The sequence below is a fragment of the Diceros bicornis genome, chromosome 11 (assembly GCF_020826845.1).
Source record: "Diceros bicornis minor isolate mBicDic1 chromosome 11, mDicBic1.mat.cur, whole genome shotgun sequence".
NCBI lineage: Eukaryota > Metazoa > Chordata > Mammalia > Perissodactyla > Rhinocerotidae > Diceros > Diceros bicornis.
In genome coordinates, this window is record NC_080750.1 from 43,821,688 (window position 1) to 43,842,562 (window position 20,875).

Below are 20,875 nucleotides of genomic sequence, written 5' to 3' on the forward strand. Positions count from 1 at the left end.
TGTAAACAACTGGGGATTCCTCTAGGGTATGTGGAGAAGGGTTCAGAGTGCCTTCAGAATTATCTCTTGAAAAACAGGATGCCGGAGCATTTATCTATGAGAACTCCTCTCATGGTTTAGTGTTTCTGTGTCTGCCACAACCTTTAACCCTTGAGTAGGAAAAATGTGAACAATTGGGTTGCTGGGTAGAGGTGGGGGAATTGCAGTTCTAAGAAATTGCAGTTCTAAGCTTTGAGGGTTACGTAAAAGAAGAGAATGTAACATTCCACAATAGATGACACGTGGCCATTTGTTAGCAACCAATGCTGTGATGGCTGAAAGAATGAAGTAAATTCCTATTCACTTTCTAAATTTAGCACAATAGCAGTTCCTGCTAATTCTTCTCTTTCCTCTATCTCACAGGCTCACTTCTTCTCTGTATTCTAACCTTAGAAATCATGAGGAAAGAACTAGAGACATAAGCTTTGGTTTTAACAGTCTTAATTTATTTTGATATTCTTTCCGTATTGTTTTATTACATATCTGAGGAAAAAAAGGTTATTTTGTCTCTCAAGTTTTCAGTATTTTTATTTCCAAAACAAATTAGGTGGTTTTTTTAGGCTCAGAGTTGGTCATGATTTGTGTCTTCTAAGCATGTTCATCAGCCAATCTTGCCTCTAGAACGTTCCTTCTGTAATCCATGTGTGCACAAAGTTATGTGTATATGGGCATATAATGAATTTAGAAGGTTACCATAAATCATTGCCTATATCCATATATTCTCCTCTATTTACCTGCTATAATGCCTGAAGTTCTCACCATTAGATTTGATTCTTTGAGTTAAAGTATATTTCTATAAGGTTTGTGTAAAATATCCAGTACATAAAATATATTGGGAGCAGTAAATACTATATTGATTATAGAAGTTTTAAAGCTGATCATGAAGAAAAATTTCTCCAATCTGTTAAGTATTGGCAAGATGCCAAACAGAATATAACCAGTCATAAATTTCATACTTCTATTGAAAAAATTAATGGGAATATATGTGTTTGAGGGTTGTCATTATAGTCACTTTCCTGGCTGACAGAAACAAGCTTTGCTTAGATTAGCTTACAATTTCTCTAGTGCACTAAATTCAAATCTTTGAATAATCAGTTCCTGTGTTGCTAGGGCAAACCACTGAATTAACACTACTTAAAAGATCTAAGCAAAATGCTATTTTAAAAAGAAAGAAAACTATTTTGCTCCTAAAATATGTAATTTTTCTAACTTATAGTGAAAAAACATTTCCTTATTTCTTTCACTAGTATGTTGACCAATAAATGAAGAGCACTTCTCAGCCCAAAAGGCTTAAAGAGAGTAGACTAAATTATTTGGCTGTAATCTTTGTAAACACATACCCGGTTGAACAACCAAGTGGAGAAAGAAGGACTATTAAACATTCTCTGCTTCTGGACACTCTAGGCCAGGGCACTAGAAACAGTGATTCTGCCTCTTCTGCAGACATATTCCTATCCAGTGTGTAAGCAAGTGCCAGAGTCATCTGTCAAAACCCAAAGAGGAACCAGCCCTGATGGCCTAGTGGTTCAAGTTCAGCACTCTCACCACTTCAGTGGCCTGAGTTCAGTTCCCAGTCACAGAACCACATCACTTGTCTGTCAGTTGCCATGCTGTGGCAGCCAGTGGCTCACACAGAAGAACTACAAGGACTTACAACTATGATACACAACCATGCACTGGGGCTTTGGGGAAAAAAAAGAAAAAAAAAAGAGGAAGATTGGCAGCAGATGCTCAGAGCAAATCTTTCCCTGCCAAAAAAAAAAAAAAAAAAAAAAAAAGAGAATACTAACCTCTTTAAAAAAAAAAAAACCCAAAGAGCATATGAGGAGTTTAGGATGTGACTTTGATGATTTCCCAGTTCTCTTATAGCGTAGCATTTTCATGTATCTTCTGTAAAACTGCATTAAACATTATAATTTATTATAGAGTCATAAGGTCAGGATTTTAGGGTGGATCAGGATTTGAAATTACAATCAATGTTGAACACCTTCATTTCTTTTGGTGAGGAAGTTGATATGTATAGAAGTTAAAGCAATTTTCCCCATATCACACAATTAGTCAGTGGTAGAGCCAAGACTAGAAAAGGAGTTTCTGATTTCTAATTACTTTGCTAAATTACACATAAACTGACCATTTTAGAGGGTGAAATAAAAGGGAAGTGCTGTCTATGTGTGGTTCTTAGTGAGTAGCACTGGTGTCCTAAGGATGGAGTGATGGACCTTCTGTCCTGGGTCCCTAGTCCTCAAAGCAACTGTTTAGAATTTAGGTGAATAAATAATGTTTTCTAAGAATAATATTTTATCACTGACATTGTTTGGAATTGTGGGCACATTATTATTGTTTTTAAATTCTCTGCAGACCAAGTACCCCAATATGGATGACTCCCACTGCCCTATAATTGGTATGCCACAGGTGAGCAGTAAATTAATAATGTCCATTTAAGTTCCAATATAATACAGCAGCCTATGTGCTGCTGATTATTAGATGGGATTTAAGCCAAAAGAACTGTGAGGATGGGATGGAAATGGGATTTGAGTATGTACCTTGCCTCTGTTATATAATGAATTGCTTTCCCCGGAGACATTCAAGTTCAGTTTTTGGCTTAGCCATTGTAAGAATATCCAAGTTTAAGACTGAAAGAATAAAAATTTGTTTTTTACAATCTCATCATCTGATATATCCTAACACTATGCCAAATGTGTTTTTGGAATAGAATAGTTAAATATCTTTTTTATTTAACTTGGCTTCTATTGATTGATTTAATGTTTGCTACTTTGGATATAAAAGTGAAACTTGGCAAGTCAAATGATTCAGTTTGGCTCAATACTCACTCTCCTAGTAAACAAAATATCCCCAACATAAATCCACCCTAAAGTTTACAGAGGTTCAGCTTCTGTACCAGTTGAACTGCGAGCCTTGCTAACAGCACGCGGAGAGAGCTGATTGGCTGGTGCAGGGTGGGCAGGATACATAAAAGGCAGCTGTGGAGTCAAACTTTGGTGCTTCTCAGCCAGTGCATTTTCACCATGAGTGGGTGCCCATTTCTAGGAAACAACTTTGGGTGAGTATTTACCTCTATTCTAAGTATGGTCAGGCTCTTAGAAATGGCAAGAATGAACACTTTAATTTCTGAATTTTAAGAGCATTGAAAACTGCCAACTTTATTCCTTTAATAATCTACTTTAAAAAAAATTAGCAATAAGAATTTCAGTCACTCATATTATTAGCTACTGTGTTCTCTCAAGATCTATTTTTTTCTCCTCACTTATTTAATCTGCAGATATACTTTTAAAAAACTATCTGTAGAAGGCAGTGAAGAAGACAAATCACAAACGGGTGTGAATAGAGCCAGCAAAGGAGGACTTATCTATGGGAACTACCTGCATGTAAGTGGCAGAGTCCTTACACTGTTTAGCTTCCATTAGTAGGCACTAAATTTTACTAAGTGACATTTTCATGTTTTTGTTTTTTTTCTCAATCACCAAATAGTTTTCTGGACCTAAAGATATCCGTATTCATATAAATGTATGCTTTTTCAACTTTTGATAGAACAATTCAAGAGTCTTATATGTGAAAATTCACCTCTCAGGCAGAGTTACCGTAAAAGCAGAGAATGCAGAGTCTGTGCAAAAGACTGTAAATGAGAAGATAAAGTGTAGCTCACAGGCATTGCACAACTTGTATACATAAGAGATGGTCAATAAATCCTAGCCTAGATAGTTGCAAATGTATCCAGAAAAAATTTTCTTTTAAATCCCTTATAAAAAAGTAGAAATGTTGAAGGTACATGTTTTCTTGAAATCATTAGTAAATAAAAGAGAGATGTTAACAAAGGAGATATTTGGAGATTATTCTGGGGTAAATTTCAGCCTGTTTGCCTTCTATATTTTTTAAGAAGCGAAATGTTTAGAGCCGCTGATGCCTTCATTGATGGATTTCTAAGGATGAGTTGATAAAAATGTTAAGATCTTCGTAGAATAGACTCTTTGGGGGAATAAAAGAAAAGAAGATACACAGTCAGCCAAGTTATCAAGCTTTTATCATACTCATTTCAAGAGATAGAAGGGATATGACTTCTCAATGAGTCATAGTAGCATTTGTTATGATAGAATCCTACTGAATATAATTTCTTCTGAAAAGAATAAAAATCATAAATTCAGCTCACTCTTTATGACAAGACTCCTTAATTGTTTAAAAGAAAATAGATTGGTTTCTGAGAATTTGGGAATTTGGGGGAATTTTTTTCGGTGTCATATTCTACTTCTTATGAAAGTTGTTAAAAAAAATTCCGCAACTTAAAAATCAGTCTTTCTTTTGTCTTTTTTAGCTTTTTTGAGATATAATTGACATATAAGATTGTGTAAGTTTAAGGTGTACAACATGTCGATTTGATGCACTTTATATTGCAAAATGATTACCACCATAACATTAGCTAATACCTCCAACATATCAGACAATTACCATTTCTTTTTTGTGGTAAGAACACTTAAGACTACTCCCTTAGCAACTTTCAAGTATATAATACAGTATTATTAACTATAATCACTATGCTATACATCAGATCCCCACAACTTATTCATCTTATAACTGGAAGTTTGTACAAAATCAGTCTTTCTATTTTTTTGTTTAAAGCTGGAAAAGGTTTTGAATGCACAGGAACTTCAAAGTGAAATAAAAGGAAATAAAATCCATGATGAACATCTTTTTATCATAACTCATCAAGGTAAGTTGCACAAAAGTTTGAACACTAACTATCCCACAGGCATTTCCCATCAAGAATGAGGAAAGCTACAATTCTTTTAATGATAAGATGGTGAAAGGTAAAGGAATCACCTTTCTCAGAAATGCTTGAAAATATTTTGCTGCCAGGTAAATTCTCATAGAACCTCTTTCTGGGATTTGTAACAGTCTTCTTTGTGTTACTATACTGCTAATGTGATCCAGTAGGACTTGAGCTTTGTCATAAGTCCAAGGAGGCTTTCTCTCCTTTGAAATTCACAAAGAATTTGCAAGCTAAGATATTAGTATTTTTCAACTTGGAACTTTAAAAAACTATTTCCAAGAAAGAGATCACTCAAATTTATTGTGATTTTACATAATCCTATATAAATCTGGTACTGAACAGAAATGTAAATTTTGTCTAAAATATGTGTTTATCTTCACTAGACTTCTAACCTCCGGGCTGGGGTTTTTAGCGAGGAGTCCATGACTTTGGGAGTTTAGACAGTCTCTGAACTCTTTGAAATTGTGTGCAAAATTTCATGAATATGTATCTTAAAATGTTCTATAACCCCCAAATATTAATATTTACTCTAAGATTGTTGGTGTCATAATACTGTCTTCTGGCTGACAAGGGCCCAATGGCTCATGCCAGTCAGTGCCCAATTTCTAGACATGTTTCTTTTCCCTACCAATTCTTTGTGTCTTTTCCTCAAATGGTGGTTTGCTTCACTGACTGGCTAAAATGATCAACTCTGAGATAAAAGAATTAAAGATGGAAATGTCACCAGCACCAGTCAGATTGGTGCGGTGAGGTCCCAGGTTCTTGGTCCACAGACACGAAAGAATTTGAGAGGGGACACACAGTGGAAGTTTTGACAGAGGAGGATTTATTAACAAAGTGAAAGTACACCCCCCAAGGGGAGGGGCGGGCAGGCCCCAGGTGAGCAACTGCTTGGCAGTTTTGGTGGTCAGTGGCTATGGAAGATGGGGTCCTGGGGACGGGTAAGGGTCTTGGAAGGTGAGCCAATGGGGGCATTGTCTCCACCCCCATGTCAGGAGGGGGAGATTTTTTGCTTACGTAGGCATTTCTGGAACTGTCATGGCCTTGATCCCCCACAAGGGGGCTCAAAACCGCAATGCAAATAAGGGTATAATGAGGCTTGGGGCTACTCTCAGTCAGGGTCGGGGGAGTGTTGCAAGTCCAAAGAGCCACTGTCTGATAATTAGGACACTGCACCTGGTGGAGTGACCTTGCTCCCAGCTCATATCTAGCTTCCTGCCTATCTCAGAAAACAATTGGTTTAATGTGTTACTTCTCCTGTTTTTGTGTTGACATTTTTGTTGGTGGTTCATACCAAGACAAAATCAATAGGGGAAAAATCATAGCAGAGTAGCACCAATTTGGAATTAGAAAATTGTTTAGAATCCCATCTCTACCATTATAAATTGTGTGACCTTGGTCAAGTTTCTTGACCAATAATTCTCTCCATTTCCCCATCTGTTTAATGGAGAGAATTGCTGTATCTTCTCATTCACCGAGTTCTTGTGAAGACAAAATGAGATAATATGCATTAAGCCCTTAGCCTAAGGTATAGCACATAATAAGCATACATCATTATTTGATAGGGAGATTTTTCTCCCATCCTTCAGTTACAACATGTAGTCAATGGGTCATGGGACTAGTCACAAAGTTAAACCTGAAAAATAGATACATAAACTGATCAAGAAATATTTGATTTGCTCTTTGTCCAAATATGAAAATTAGATCCCTGGATATCTCCATAAATGTAACTTAAAGTTGTAATTTATTCCCCTAATTAGTACAGAAACAGAGCCTTTACCCATACAATAGCACCAAATAGAGTGCACTAGACATCTCTGATATTATTGATTTTCTATGCTGAACTAATGACTACATTGGCTATTTAATTCATTTATTCATAACATAATCACCCAGTGTTTATCATATGCCAAACACTATGCTAGAATCTGAGGGAAATAGATGAATGTGACAAAGTTTTAAACTATTCATAAGCTTTTCCTCCTCATAATATTCTAAGCCCCTAGAAACCAAAACTTTGTCATATTCATTAGGTGAGTGAATGTCAGTTTCTAATTTTAGAGATGAAGTTGAGTATTACTTTGCTTCTCCCCATACCTCCAGCTTCCATACGGGAAGTTAGAATTTGATTATGTGCTATATCCTAAAAGATCTAAACAAGACATTTGTTGAGAGAAAGCAATGTAAAAATAAAAAATATAAAACATAGAGATAACATGCCTGGCGTATTAAAACATTCAATTAAAGGAGGGTACTATAACTTTATAACTAATATTTGTTTATAGTATAAAAAATAGGGCTATATTGGCATGTATTGATTTTTAAATTACATTTTTATTTCTATTTCAGTGTGTTTACTGTGTTTTTCATATAATTATAGTCAAAGAGGCTCCCATAACTTTCCCATTGACAATGGTTTTCTGATTGCAGCTTATGAACTCTGGTTTAAGCAAATCCTCTGGGAATTAGATTCTGTTCGAGAGATCTTTCAGAATGGCCATGTGAGTTATTATATCACAAAATTAGTTTCGTAATTTTTCTTGGGGAATGTAGAAAATATTATTAATGAGAAAATTTTAACACCAAATGGTGGAATTATTACTTAAAAAAAAAGCTTTCCAAGTGGACAAGAGTTTAGTCCTATTTTCCAGTGCCTTTAAAATTTCAATTTGTGGCCCCTTGTTTAGAACTGAAAAAAAAATTTTTTCTTTACCCTTAAAAAAATGTTGTTATAAACAATGGTAGATTGCCAGGATAGCTAATATAGATTCTTTAATTAATAGGTACCAGAATTGTATTTCTAATAAATATTTGCTGTGGGACGATAGGAACAATAATGAGGAAAATGAAGCAGGAAGAGAAGGAGAAGTTAGGAAAAGGGTAGCAGGAGGAAGAAAAAGAGGAAAGAGACCAGAAGGCGGGAAATACAGAAGAAAAGGGCAAGGAGGATCAAGAGCAGAACAGAGCGTCGGGTGATTGCAGAAATCTGAACTGCATTTTCCCGCCTCCCAGCCTGCCTTCTGCTCCCGCACGCCTTCCCGACACAGGACACTCCCTTCCTTAGGTCCTCTACCTCTGAGCCTTTGCTCCAAAAGGGGCTGGAAAAGAAAGGCATCCATACACAGACCATTCTCTTCTTATATATGTGACAACAATTCCCGCTGATGTCAATGGCAACTTTGACCCTCAGCGAAGAGCAGATTTGTCTAAGTGTTGCTTAATCTTCACCCAGAAGCTTCCACGTTTCCTTGAACTTTATTCTTTGAAGCAAAACTGAGAGAAATTTGCTTTGAAATCAGCGGGAGCTGTGTTCCAGAATTTACTTCTACCTTGTTTCCATATAGTTTTCTATTTTTATTTTTATTTTATTTTTATTTTTGTGAGGAAGATCAGCCCTGAGCTAACATCCATGCCAATCCTCCTCTTTTTGCTGAGGAAGACCGGCTCTGAGATAACATCTATTGACAATCCTCCTCCTTTTTTTCCCCAAAGCCCCACTAGATAGTTGTATGTCATAGCTGCACATCCTTCTAGTTGCTGTATGTGGGACCGGGCCTCAGCATGGCCAGACAAGAGGTGCGTCGGTGCACGCCCGGGATCCGAACCCAGGCCGCCAGTAGCGGAGCGCGCTCACTTAACCGCTAAGCCATGGGGCCAGCCCCTATAGTTTTCTATTTTTAAAGGAAGAAAAACGATTCTGATTTTGCAGACATTCCTTGCACACAATTCAGAGTTGCTATTAAATCGACATATACTTATGGCAAATTTTAGTTCCAATGTTCTGCATTAAAAAAGAGATGAAAGGAATAAGAATGCATTGTTATTTATAGTCTATTTTGTATCTTCTAAAAATTAGAATTGATTACTCAGTGTTTCATTTCCTAACCATCAGGTCAGGAATGAAAGGAATATGCTTAAGGTTGTTACTCGGATGCACCGAGTGGTGGTGATCCTTAAACTACTGGTCCAGCAGTTTTCCATTCTGGAAACGATGACACCCTTGGACTTCAACGACTTCAGGTGTGCACCTGTGGCTTTGTAATAATGCAGTGGGTTTACCTTCTTATTCTGTTGGGGTAAAAGGAGAATATGTGTTGTGTGACACGAGGAACCTGTTCTACTGACATTTTGTCACTATAAGCACTTGAGAGTCTTAATCACAAAGAATTTAAGTTACTAAAAACATTTCATCACTCACTTTTACATACAAACATAATATGACCAATTAATTTCAGTTCATCATTGTCTGCCCTGTTTTTATCCAAAAAGGATTTTAGACAACTTACCAAAATGGCTAAAATGGCTGATATAATACAGGTAACTAAATTTTAAAGAAATTAAAAACTAAAAATAAAGGGAAATAGGAGTGATGTGTAAGGAAGCATGTCACCAAAAGCGTCAGTATAAGTTATGGATTGAACTATAAATTTTAGCTCTACATTTCCAGGCAGCCAAAGCCATATATATACCAAAAAAAGCATTTTTCATACCAAAATTTGAGAAGAAATGTTCTTAAGAACATCAGGTGTGTTCAATGATGTAACAGGCAGTGTCTCCAACATGTTTGACAACAAAAGGAAAAGTAGTAGAATTCCTTTGTGGTGGCTTTAAAAAGTTGAAGTCTTAGTACAAATTAGATGAAGGAAATTTACAAGGATGTAAGAGATTGGGTGGTTGTGTGGGGTGGGAGTAGTAACATTTTTGATTGCCTATTTTGTGCTAGGCAACATCACATTCATTTTACTTGTAGAGTTTCACTGGTGCTCATAATAATATGAGGTAGTGAAATTAATGCTAATATCCAGGAATGTAATTTTTAGGAGGGATTGAATAATATTTATAAAGAATCTTTTAGCGCTGTTGAATAGAAAATATTGCTCAATGTCCACCTGTCTTTATCTTAGGAAAAGACTTAGTACACACACGTACACACACACATATGATATTTCACAAACTATACAAACATTCCAACTTTAAATTGATTGACTCACAGTGACAATAATGTTTAAGTAGCTCGTTTTCCTTATTCCAGAACGGTCTAAATTGTAGTCCAACTCTAGGTAGTTGTGTGTCTGTGTTCTTGGTGATATCTTGTTTTACTGACAACCTCTCACAACAGAAATCATTGCAGTGATTTGCAAATTCAACCCATCACTTCCTGTTTCTTCTCTTCCCTTCCCCCATTTATTCTCAAAGAGAGTACTTATCTCCAGCATCAGGCTTCCAGAGTCTGCAGTTCCGGCTACTGGAAAACAAGATCGGTGTTCTTCCGAGTTTGCGAGTCCCTTATAACAGAAGACATTACCGCGATAACTTCAAAGGAGAAGATAATGAACTGCTACTCAAGTCTGAGCAGGAAAAGACACTTCTGCAACTATTGGAGGTACATGCTCAAATACTATTTCGAAAATCTTACTCAATACATCTTGTTCATTTAGCTTTTGCTAGATCAGAATTTTAAAACTCGTATCAAAATTGGGTCTCATTTATTGGAAATAAAAAAGGAAAAGAATTTATAAAAATACTTAAACTCACAAATTCAACTAATTTAAATATATTTAAAATATTAAGAACTCTCGAGAATTTCAGAAATATTTATATAGTCAATGATACGTTAATATTTAATAACCTCCTGATCTTATTAAAATGAATTTTTTAAACATTCCTATTCAGCAACATTTAATTAGCTGATTTTTAAACTGAGTGTAGTTATTCATTGAGCTTTATTTCTTTAAAATATTCCATAATTGGAAAGTTCCACAAGTTGTGTATTTTTCTCAATTAAACTAAATTACCAAGAGTGTACTCTTCGGAATTATTTCTCTTCATATCTTAATTCCCCAGGGGTTTATAAATAGTCTTGAGGAATTATTAATTTGTTTCTTCATAAATAAATTATTAAATAAGGATTGTGTAGCCTTGATTTCCTCCACAAAGCATTTCTTTTGCAAATTAAACTTTTCTTTTAGTGAATTATACTCTGCTCACTAATCCTGTGAGTATTGTAAATGTGGATTTAGGTTAATATATTATATATAATGTCATATAAAGGCTTATAAAGATAGGGAGCGAAAGAATCACAAAGCTAATTTCAAAACCAAGAATAGGTTAAATGAGAACCCACAGAGATGCATGAATTCAATTTTATTTCTGGATTTAAAAGTCTTGTGAAATTGTAAAATTACTGGGTAGTCAGTTGATTTCAAAGTTGCTAAGTATACCACGCTCTTGCAGTTAGAAGAAATCGTCTTATACATGCCGTAATTCCTTCAGTTCCTAAGACATAAAGTATTTTGAAGATAAAGCAGAAGACTTCATTAAAACAATGTTTAGATATGTGCATAGATTTACAGAACGAAATTGAGATTTCTATAATAATATGTCTTAATAAAGAGTAAACATTATTAATATGATAGCCTTAAAGATTAAGAAAATAAAACGTCAGAGACTGGTATTTTGTAAATGAAGAAATTGAAGGGAAAGAGAAAATATTTACAAATAAAAAACTTATGACATATATTTCTCAAAACTGAAGATTTCCTGTTTCAAGTTCATAAATGTTAGTTACAACATATTTTACATATATTACATTTTGCAACGTATTCACTTAAAAATAATATTTTCTTAAGGCATGGCTGGAAAGAACACCAGGTCTAGAGCCACATGGATTTAACTTCTGGGGAAAGTTTGAAGAAAATATTGTCAAAGGGCTGGAAGAAGAATTCACAAAGCTTCAGGTATTTAGGATGCCTTAAGTAAATATAAGTTTACTACAGAAAAAGCATTGGGAATTTTATTTTAACAATTCTCTACTTTTCTCTTAACCTTTCATTTTTCTTACATTTTTCTTTCCAAATGCACTTGCTTGAAATATGTTACAAGATTGATTTTATTTATGTGCAATAAATCGTATTAAATTGAGTTCATTGTAGATAAGATTTTGTCTGTGTTAAATAGATGAGATTAATAGACTTTTTTCATTTCTGTTGAAAATTTATTATGACTAATTCTAGACAGAAGTAGGCACACAAAAGACCAGTTAACCAAATATATTTAGCCATATAATTTTCCCTTTGCTTTTATATATATATTTGCTAGGTCCTTCCTGTTGGCTCTCAGATGATATCAAGTTTCTCTCACTTGAAAAATACTGTTGAAGCCGTTCTGGTGGCATAATGGTTAAGTTCATGCACTCCGCTTCAGTGGCCCGGGGTTCGTGGATTCGGATGTCAGGCGTGGACCCACACACTGCTCATCAAGCCATGCTGTGGTGGTGTCCCACATAGAAAATAGAGGAAGATTGGCACAGAGGTTAGCTCAGGGACAATCTTCCTTACCAAAAAAAAAAAAAAAAAAAAATACTGTTGATTCCTCATTTCCCTCAAATTACAAGCCCCTCATCCTCTCTTCATGACTAAATTTCTTGAAAGAGTTGTTTCAATTCTCTGCCTTGAGAGGCTGTGTCAGGTAGTGCTTAAAGCAAGGACTTTGAAGTCACACTGCATGTGTTCAAATCTCACCTCCGCCTCTTAATAACTGTGAGACATTGAAGTTCGTCTGTTAATTATCCTCTTTCTGCCTCACTTTCCTCCTTGGTAAAATAGAAAATAAGAGTATCTATCTCATAGAATTATTATGAGCATTAAGGTAGCTTAATATTTGTAAAGTATTTAGAACAGTTTGTTGTTGCTAGTGTCATCTAGCTGATTCCGGCTCCTAGTGACCCTGTGTACAGCAGAGTGGAACCCTGCTAGGTCTTCTTGAGCCACCCTCTCATCTTCTGGCGCTATATCAGACAATGCTCTATTGCTATTCATAAGGTTTTGATGGCCAATTTTTTTGGAAGTGGGTAGCCAGGTCCTTCTTCCTAGTCTGTCTAGTCTGGAAGTTCTGCTGAAACCAGTCCACCATGGGTGACCCTGCTGGTATTTGAAATACCAGAGCCATAGCTTTCAGCATCACAGCAACATGGCAGCTGCCACAGTTTGACAACCGATGGAAAGGTGTGGTTCCCTGTCCAGAAAGGAATCTGGGCAGCAGATTCTTAACCACTAGACCACCAAGGCTGGACAGTAGTTAGCATAATTATTTCTTTGTCCCTCTTCTAATCCTCAATCCAATCCAATCTGTCTTTTGCCCCATGATTCACAAATGGCTTTCCTGTATATAAATCCAATGGCCATTTATTATCTTCATTTTGCTTGACCTCCCAGTGGCATTCAATACTAATGACTACTTACTCTTTCTTGAACATTTTTCTCTCTTGGATTTGGCATACAACATTCTGTCTTTATCTAATTCTCTGGCCCTTATTTCTCTATTTCCTTTATTGGCTCATTTTTCTCTCTCAGAACAATAAATGGTGGGGTTTTGTAATGCATTGGCTTAGATGTTTTGTATTGTCTCTGTGGTCTTTCACTAGATGAACTCATTTATACCCACTGCTTCAATATCTACTCATCCACCAATAATTCTCATAAGTTCATCTCTAGCTTAGATAGCTCCTTAAATTTCTGATCATATATTGCACACCCTACTTTATATTTCCTCCTGGTCCTTTCAAAAACAGGCTGATAAAACCAAACGTAAAAAAATTTCCCCTCCTTCCACTATTGTTCAACTTCTTCTTTCCAAGTTGAAGAAGTTTTTCTCCTATAAGCCATCTAGTTTGTCAAGTCAGACATGTACAATTGATCCTTGGCACCTCCCTCTTCCTCAACCACTTCTTCAAGTTATCACCAAATCCTACCAATTTTACCGTGTAAATAGCTCTGAAATATTTGTTTTTAATCTACCACCATCAGTCAAGTGCAAACTGCCATAGTTCTCCACCTGGACTAAAGGAATATTCTCTCAACTATTCTATGTGCCTCTCACATATGGCTCCATTCCAATTTATTTTCCAAACAGCAATTTGAGCGATCTTTTCAAAATGCAAATCTGATTACATTTCCCTTTTGCATAAAACTCTTTTATGTCTCCACATTGTTTTTAGGATAAAGATAAAAATTCTTAACATAGTTTACAGGGTTTTTCATGATCTCATGTGGCACAATCATACTGAATTTCCTTTAAGCTGAATTTAGTTCTTTGACTATCCTACCATAGAGTCTTTTATATGTTATCTCTGGACTTGGAATGTTCTTCCCCAGGGAACTCCTTCCTGTGCTTCAGGTCTTGGCTCAAGGAAAACTTCTTCAGGAAGGTCTTCCCTGACCGCCCTACCACTGTAAATTGTTAATGGCACTATACTGCTCCTGGATACCACTGGCCCTGGTTGCAGTTTAATGTCTTATTCCCACCAGATAATAAAGTCCATGAGATCAGGGGACTCAATTTTTGCTCATAATTTTATTTCTATCACCTTTGTTTGACATTTACTGAATATTTGAGTAATTAATTGACAATAATATGCATACAAGTTCTTACCACACAGTGTGGTTGTTCTGAAGAATTGAAGATAATTGGCTTAACATATTTTTGCTCCGACTCAAGTCAAGTAATTGAGTTGTAAGTAGAGCATGTGTTGTAGGCAAAAAAAATAAGGATTTCCTTCAACAAATCAATAGATATCAAATAAGTAAAAATATAGAGTGAAAAATCTAAGAAATTGTATTTACAGAATACAATACTAAATAGAGAATTTCACTAAAGTTAATAGTTTTTCTGACTAGGAATTCTTAACTTTTCCTAAGTGGAATTACTTTACTTCCTGTGTTAAATAATTGCTGTTTAAAATTCGATCACTATTATTGACCCCTTGTGGTTACCTCCAGTTTGCCCATCTGAGTTCTTTCCTTATGATATTTATGAAGAAAATATTTGAGATTAACAAATCATTTAAACTTAAATAAAAGAATAGAACCAGTAAGTGTGAGGAAGATTTCTCTCATAAGCTGTAATTTCCAAGTTGTAGCATTAGATGATATGGTAAATATTTCAAGTACATCCTTTCTGCAACGGGCAAGTCTATATCTCACTAGCAACGTTTTCTAAAAGTAAAAATCTGTTCTCTCTTTTGGGAATATTAATACAGTATTTTTCCCCAAAGGCTAAAGAAGAGTCAGAGGAAAAAAAGGAACAAATGGCTGAATTTCAAAAACAAAAAGAGGTATTACTCTCTTTATTTGATGAGAAACGTCATGAACATCTCCTTAGTAAAGGTAAGTATTTTTATTCTAAGGATTGTTTCCCTGCAACCTGTGCAGATCAAAATATCAAACCTCACTTGGAGGAAATGAAATGAAAATTGATATTTCATTCAGATACAAGAATTGGGTTAATGTTATCAATGATAACCCTATGTTAACAGGTTTAAATGTCCAGTTTATCTCAAAGACATTAGTAGAAACTTTCATAATATGTGTCAGACATGAGAGATATCAAGATAAATTGAATATGGTTTTTCAAGTAGTTCACAGAATAGTAGGAACAGACACAAAAACAAGCAGTGTAGTTGTACATACTACAGTAGCAGTAGGAGAGAGAGGAATAACTCTATTGTGAGGGCTAGCGTGGCTTGGCAGAGGAAATAAATTTCCCAAACAGGCCTGGAAAAGCACACGTTTAGACTTCTAGCATAATTAATATTGAGGTATTATTTTCTGAAACTACTTGACCAGTATGGTTAAAATTTTCATTACTTAACTCTTTTATCTATTTGAAACTTTTCTGTTCATTTTTATTTGGAACCTTTTGGAAATAGGCAGAATAGAAGTAAAAATTAATTTTTGTAATGCAAGTACAAGGCATAGCAGTCTATGAAATTAGTATTAAATTCTATAAGCTTCAAGGTTATTGGCCTCAGTTTTCTATAAACCCTTAGTAAAGATTGGCAAAATCTTGTTTTTCTGCAGATAGAGCAAAGCCTTTCCTTAGAGCACACATATGAGATTTTATATATGGTTGTGCTCCTTGAAGCCAAGTGTTTTGAAGTAATTTAAAGTGAATTAGAAAAAACTACTTTCAAATTAAACTTGGAATAAATCTTAATTTTTTAACAAGTAAGTCATCATACTATTTTACTTGAAAAATACGTTCTATCATCAAAGCTAAGTAGTTTCCATATTAGGTTTTCCTAACATGACATTTAAAGGTTTTGAGAATTTAAAATGTGTATATATATATATTTAATTTGTCTTTTAAAATCTAATATTAAAATAAGGTTTTAAATGAGAGTTTTCCAAATTCAAGCTATGGGGTAAAAAATTTAAACTAATGCTTACATTGTTTTCAAAAAACATATAACACTTTATTTAAGGTGATGATGCCAAAGTAATATAAGACTGCCCTAAATTACCTATTAAATTAAAACTTGCTACGCATCTTGCAGGTGAAAGACGACTGTCATACAGAGCACTTCAGGGAGCCTTGATGATATATTTTTACAGGTAAAAGCAAATCCGAAGAGAAGTATAAGTTAAAATTGAGGAGTGGATATAGATAATATATCAAGTATAAAGGTTATAAATTGCAAGCATAGTTTTAAAAAGTCATTTAGTTTTGGGGGAAAACTTAGAAAATAATTAATTGTGAAGTTCCATGAGTTTTTAAAAAATTTTAAATAGTAAGAGTATAACTTTATCTCAAGTAGATTACAACACGCACATACACACACAAATTAATCAAATGTCCTTTTCATTAAATTCTACGAAGTATTAACATACTTAATATCAAGTGATGTCCTAAAGGGCCAAACTTTAATCTGTCTCAGGACCTCAGTCATGAACTGTCTTCTGTCATTACACAATGTCGTGGAGTTATTCCTGTTTTATAAAATGAAAAAAGAATGGATAAGGTGAAAACACTTTATAAACTGCTGTTCTACTTATTCAGCAATTTCAAGTAAAATTGTCTTCATGTCTAAAGCATTCCAAGTGTCCCTTAAATATCCACGTACTCTTACTTCACACATATGAAGTTCTCGTCTTCATGTTTCATGAATTAAATGTGTCAGAACAATGGATAGCACACTAGCGGAAAGCAAAAAACAAACAAACAAAAAAACCCCTATGTTTACTGGATGTCTTACTTACTTGTATTTATTTAATTTTTTAATCTTCTTAAATCTGTTTCTTCAGACTGGCAATATAAATAAAGTCTTTTGACTCTTTTCCTAAACTCTTACTAAACGTATGCCACTCAAGCTTAGGTATCCCAAGCAGAAAATGTACTGAGAGTGTTGAAGGATTAGATTATAAAAAGGGAAAAAAATATATTAGAGGAAATAAAAAGCAGTCTTTGGTTTTTGGTTTAATATCTTTGCCTAGAAGATTTTGACTATCATCAGTTGGAAAACCTGAGACTATGTATGTGTCTGCCTTTTAATGAGAATCGACGTTAGGTGTGACTCTGACTCGTTACTTCATGTATATTACATGGGATATTCTAGACTCTTCAAACCAATGCTCCAAGCTGAGTGGTAGTATCCCCATTTTTGAGATGAAGAGACTAAGACTGAGAGAGTAATCCAGAGCTGCCATAGCTCTTAAGAAGCAAAGTTGACATTTGTTTCCAGGGCCAACAGATCGTATAATTCAAGCTCTTCCTAACACACTGGATTTGCTTGACTAGATCTCTTTTCCTTCTCATTTTTCCTTTAGGGAAGAGCCTCGATTCCAGGTCCCTTTTCAGTTGCTGACTTCTCTTATGGACATAGACACTCTCATGACCAAATGGAGATGTAAGTCCTCCCCTCAACCCTAATGCTCCTTCTCCCCCATTCTGTTGCTTTACCAACCGTTTCTTCTTCTGTCTGCCCTCCTTCCCTCTTTCTCTTTTCTTTCCTCCTTTGTGTGTGAGCGAGTTGTTTTTGTAAAAAATCACCTTGACAGTTAATCTCTCCCAGGTCCAATTTATCCATAGCAGGCACAATGCCTAGGGCCTGCAGGGCTCATGAAAATGTTCTATTTGATAATCAGAAGGAAAAAATGAACTTTAGGTAAAAGAAAATGTTTTAATATATAATAATTATTCATCTTTATGCCAATACAATCTTAAAATATTATTTTGATAGTTTTTTTTCATAGAGGAAGGAACCCATAAAGACAAAAGTGCCGAGGGCTCATAAGTCATAATGTGTCCCTGCTCCACCCTGTTGTGTTCCCAGGATAAATGTAATGATAGGTGGAGTCAAATGCATGTAGCCTGAACCAAGTGGGGTGCCAGGCAACCTACCAGTCTCATCTGGCTCTCACACATGAACCTTCCATATGGCTAAGTGATAAAGTGTGAGCCTTTTCTCAGAAGCAACAATCATTACCAATCTCTTGTATTTAGAATATTGTGGAACTAATGGCAGAAAAATATCCATGGAGTTAATTTGTGTGTTTGCCTAGATAACCATGTGTGCATGGTGCACAGAATGCTGGGCAGCAAAGGTGGCACTGGTGGGTCCTCCGGCTATCAGTACCTGCGCTCAACAGTGAGGTAAGATGGGAGAAATGCACCTTTTTGTCTTGGTGGAAGTCACCATTCTTTGTTTCTCCACATATATATATATGCATTATCTAGGAAAAGTCATTTATACTTGCTCCTGTCTGAACCGCTGACAAAACATTTGTAGTTAGGTTAAGGTATTCCTATTAGAATCTTTGGAGGCCATTATAAAAATCTTAGTTCTGGAAGTTCACCATTTTGATCCTGTGATGAAAAGGGGCATGGTACCAATGGCTGCATGACCTGTGAGGACATGAAGGAGTTAATCCAGGTAGAAATGTTTTCAACTTATTCTGGCTCAAGTTTGGACTAGACTAAAACAGTTATCACTATTTCCACTAATGTCCTTTGGGCCAGATGACTGACACAGCTAAAAAATAGTTTCTTGTTTCCTGAAATGACTCTATTTTATAGTATAAAAACTGCTTCCATCTACTCCAGAAAGTGTCATTTTCACATTGTTTACAAAGAAAAAGGTCAACATTTATTGAGCATTGAAAACCTGATACAGAGATTTCTAGGACATTTGTGTTCTTATTTTATTTAATATTCACAACATTATAGATAGATGGATATATAAATAGATACATCTGAAAACTGGGAAACTTACAAGGCCCCTTAGAAAGGAGAATCAGCTAAAGAATAAATTAGATATTCACATTTAGTCTCCAGAATTCTTTATAGTACATTTTCATTCATCACTACTCTTACTACCAGACTGACTAAGTTATAAAATGCACCAAGTTCAATTTTTCATCATTTTTATACATTTTCACTTTCCCTGGGAATAAACTCTAAATTGAATGATTTATAAAATTCACTGGTTTGAATTTTCACAATTGTTACATATTTTCTCTTTCCCTGGGAATAAATCCTATAAGCATGAAATAGGAAAGGATTGTCTGTACAAAATGAGCACACACACCAGAGAGTGGTGGGAATAATTAACACAAACAGCATTGCTAGTGTGTCATCATCTCATTAAATCTTCACAAAGGCCTGGCCAGAGGAAGGGATTGTAGTTTTTATTTTACAAAGTTAGAAACCAAGAGATTGAGGTTTAGACAACTTGTTCACGGTCACATGATCTGCAAGTGACAGAACAGAATTTTCTAACCCAAATTTGACTTCAAAGGCAAATGCTCTTCCGTTATAAAACTGCAACAATTAAAATAGTTGACTGACAAACACTAAAGCAATTTTAAATGTTAAACTCACTCCTGTAGACATTCATTATGAATCTAAGATGGTATTTCAATTCATTAATCCATTCATGGTAGTTACTTGGCGGCTACTTTGCAGCTGGGAAATATTTTCAAATGAACAACTAAGAACTTGGTATGCTTTAAATTTTTTATTTTGCATACTGTCCTTTAAAAGTCAGAAATAAGGGGGCCGGCCCCGTGGAGCAAGCGGTTGGGTGCGCGCGCTCCGCTGCGGCGGCCCGGGGTTCGCTGGTTCGGATCCTGGGCGCGCACCGACGCACTGCTTGGCAAGCCATGCTGTGGCGGCGTCCCATATAAAGTGGAGGAAGATGGGCACAGATGTTAGCCCAGGGCCGTCTTCCTCAGCAAAAAAAGAGAGGAGGATTGGCGGATGTTAGCACAGGGCTGATCTCCTCACAAAAAAAAAAAAAAAAAAAAGTCAGAAATAAGAACACACCCTTATCTTTAAGAAGGTAGCATGACAATAACAAGACTCCATGTTTTAATCTGGACGAGCCTGGTCAACACATAATACTGTTTTATGGGCATGAATTTGGATATGGAATAAAAATGAGGTAATCTTAATACTAATACTATTTAATATAATATATATGATATACACATGCAATATATAATGAAATATAATATTGAATAATAATTATGGCAAAATATTACCTCAGAAATGAAATTTTTTGATGGAAAATTTTAAATATTTCACATCAATAAATCTAAAACATCTGTATATATGTGTTTTTCCAGTGACAGGTACAAGGTATTTGTAGATTTATTTAATCTTTCAACATATCTGGTTCCTCGACACTGGATACCGAAGATGAACCCAATTATTCATAAATTCCTTTACACGGCTGATTATTTTAACAGCTGTTACCACAGCAGTGATGAATCGGATTAAAATTATCTGCAAAAATCTATGAAGAACACTGATTTATCAGTTTGTTTTTTAAAATTTTCTATGACTTTTCATGAATACACAGAGTCATTGTAATATATGTATATACATAGTTAAGCACTGTGGTGCTCTGATCCAATCTTGGAAATAATTATATTACCTCAGTTTTGTAATGATATAAAATTCAGCACTAAGATAAGAAATTAATTCAGTTAAATTATAACATTGTACATAACATAGGGTGTTTTCCTATTAAAAAACTTAATGTTCCCTGATACTTACCTTAATGTAACCATTTAATGTAATCATTTCATTGTTTAATCCATTATAAGCTGTAAACTTCAGCTATTTCAAATATTTTATGCAATAAAATGTGTCATTCTATACAAAAACTTGGTCAATCAAAAATTTTTAAAAATAATAAAAATTAGTCTTTTTGCATATATTGTTTGGGAAACATGGCTTGTATTTGTTAGGACTCTTGATGACCAATGACAGAAA

General features: G+C 35.1%; 1 protein-coding gene across 1 annotated transcript; it reads left to right on the forward strand.

The window, feature by feature from the left end:
• The first annotated feature begins 3,064 nt into the window (after positions 1-3,064).
• Positions 3,065-20,764, forward strand: TDO2 (tryptophan 2,3-dioxygenase). Its single transcript, XM_058550247.1, has 12 exons — positions 3,065-3,100; positions 3,320-3,425; positions 4,672-4,762; positions 7,253-7,323; positions 8,715-8,842; positions 10,019-10,205; positions 11,452-11,559; positions 14,874-14,985; positions 16,155-16,212; positions 17,425-17,504; positions 18,160-18,250; positions 20,224-20,764. Exons 1-12 carry the CDS (start codon positions 3,066-3,068, stop codon positions 20,375-20,377), a joined length of 1,221 nt encoding a protein of 406 aa, XP_058406230.1. The 5' UTR covers position 3,065; the 3' UTR covers positions 20,378-20,764.
• The last annotated feature ends 111 nt before the right edge of the window (positions 20,765-20,875 follow it).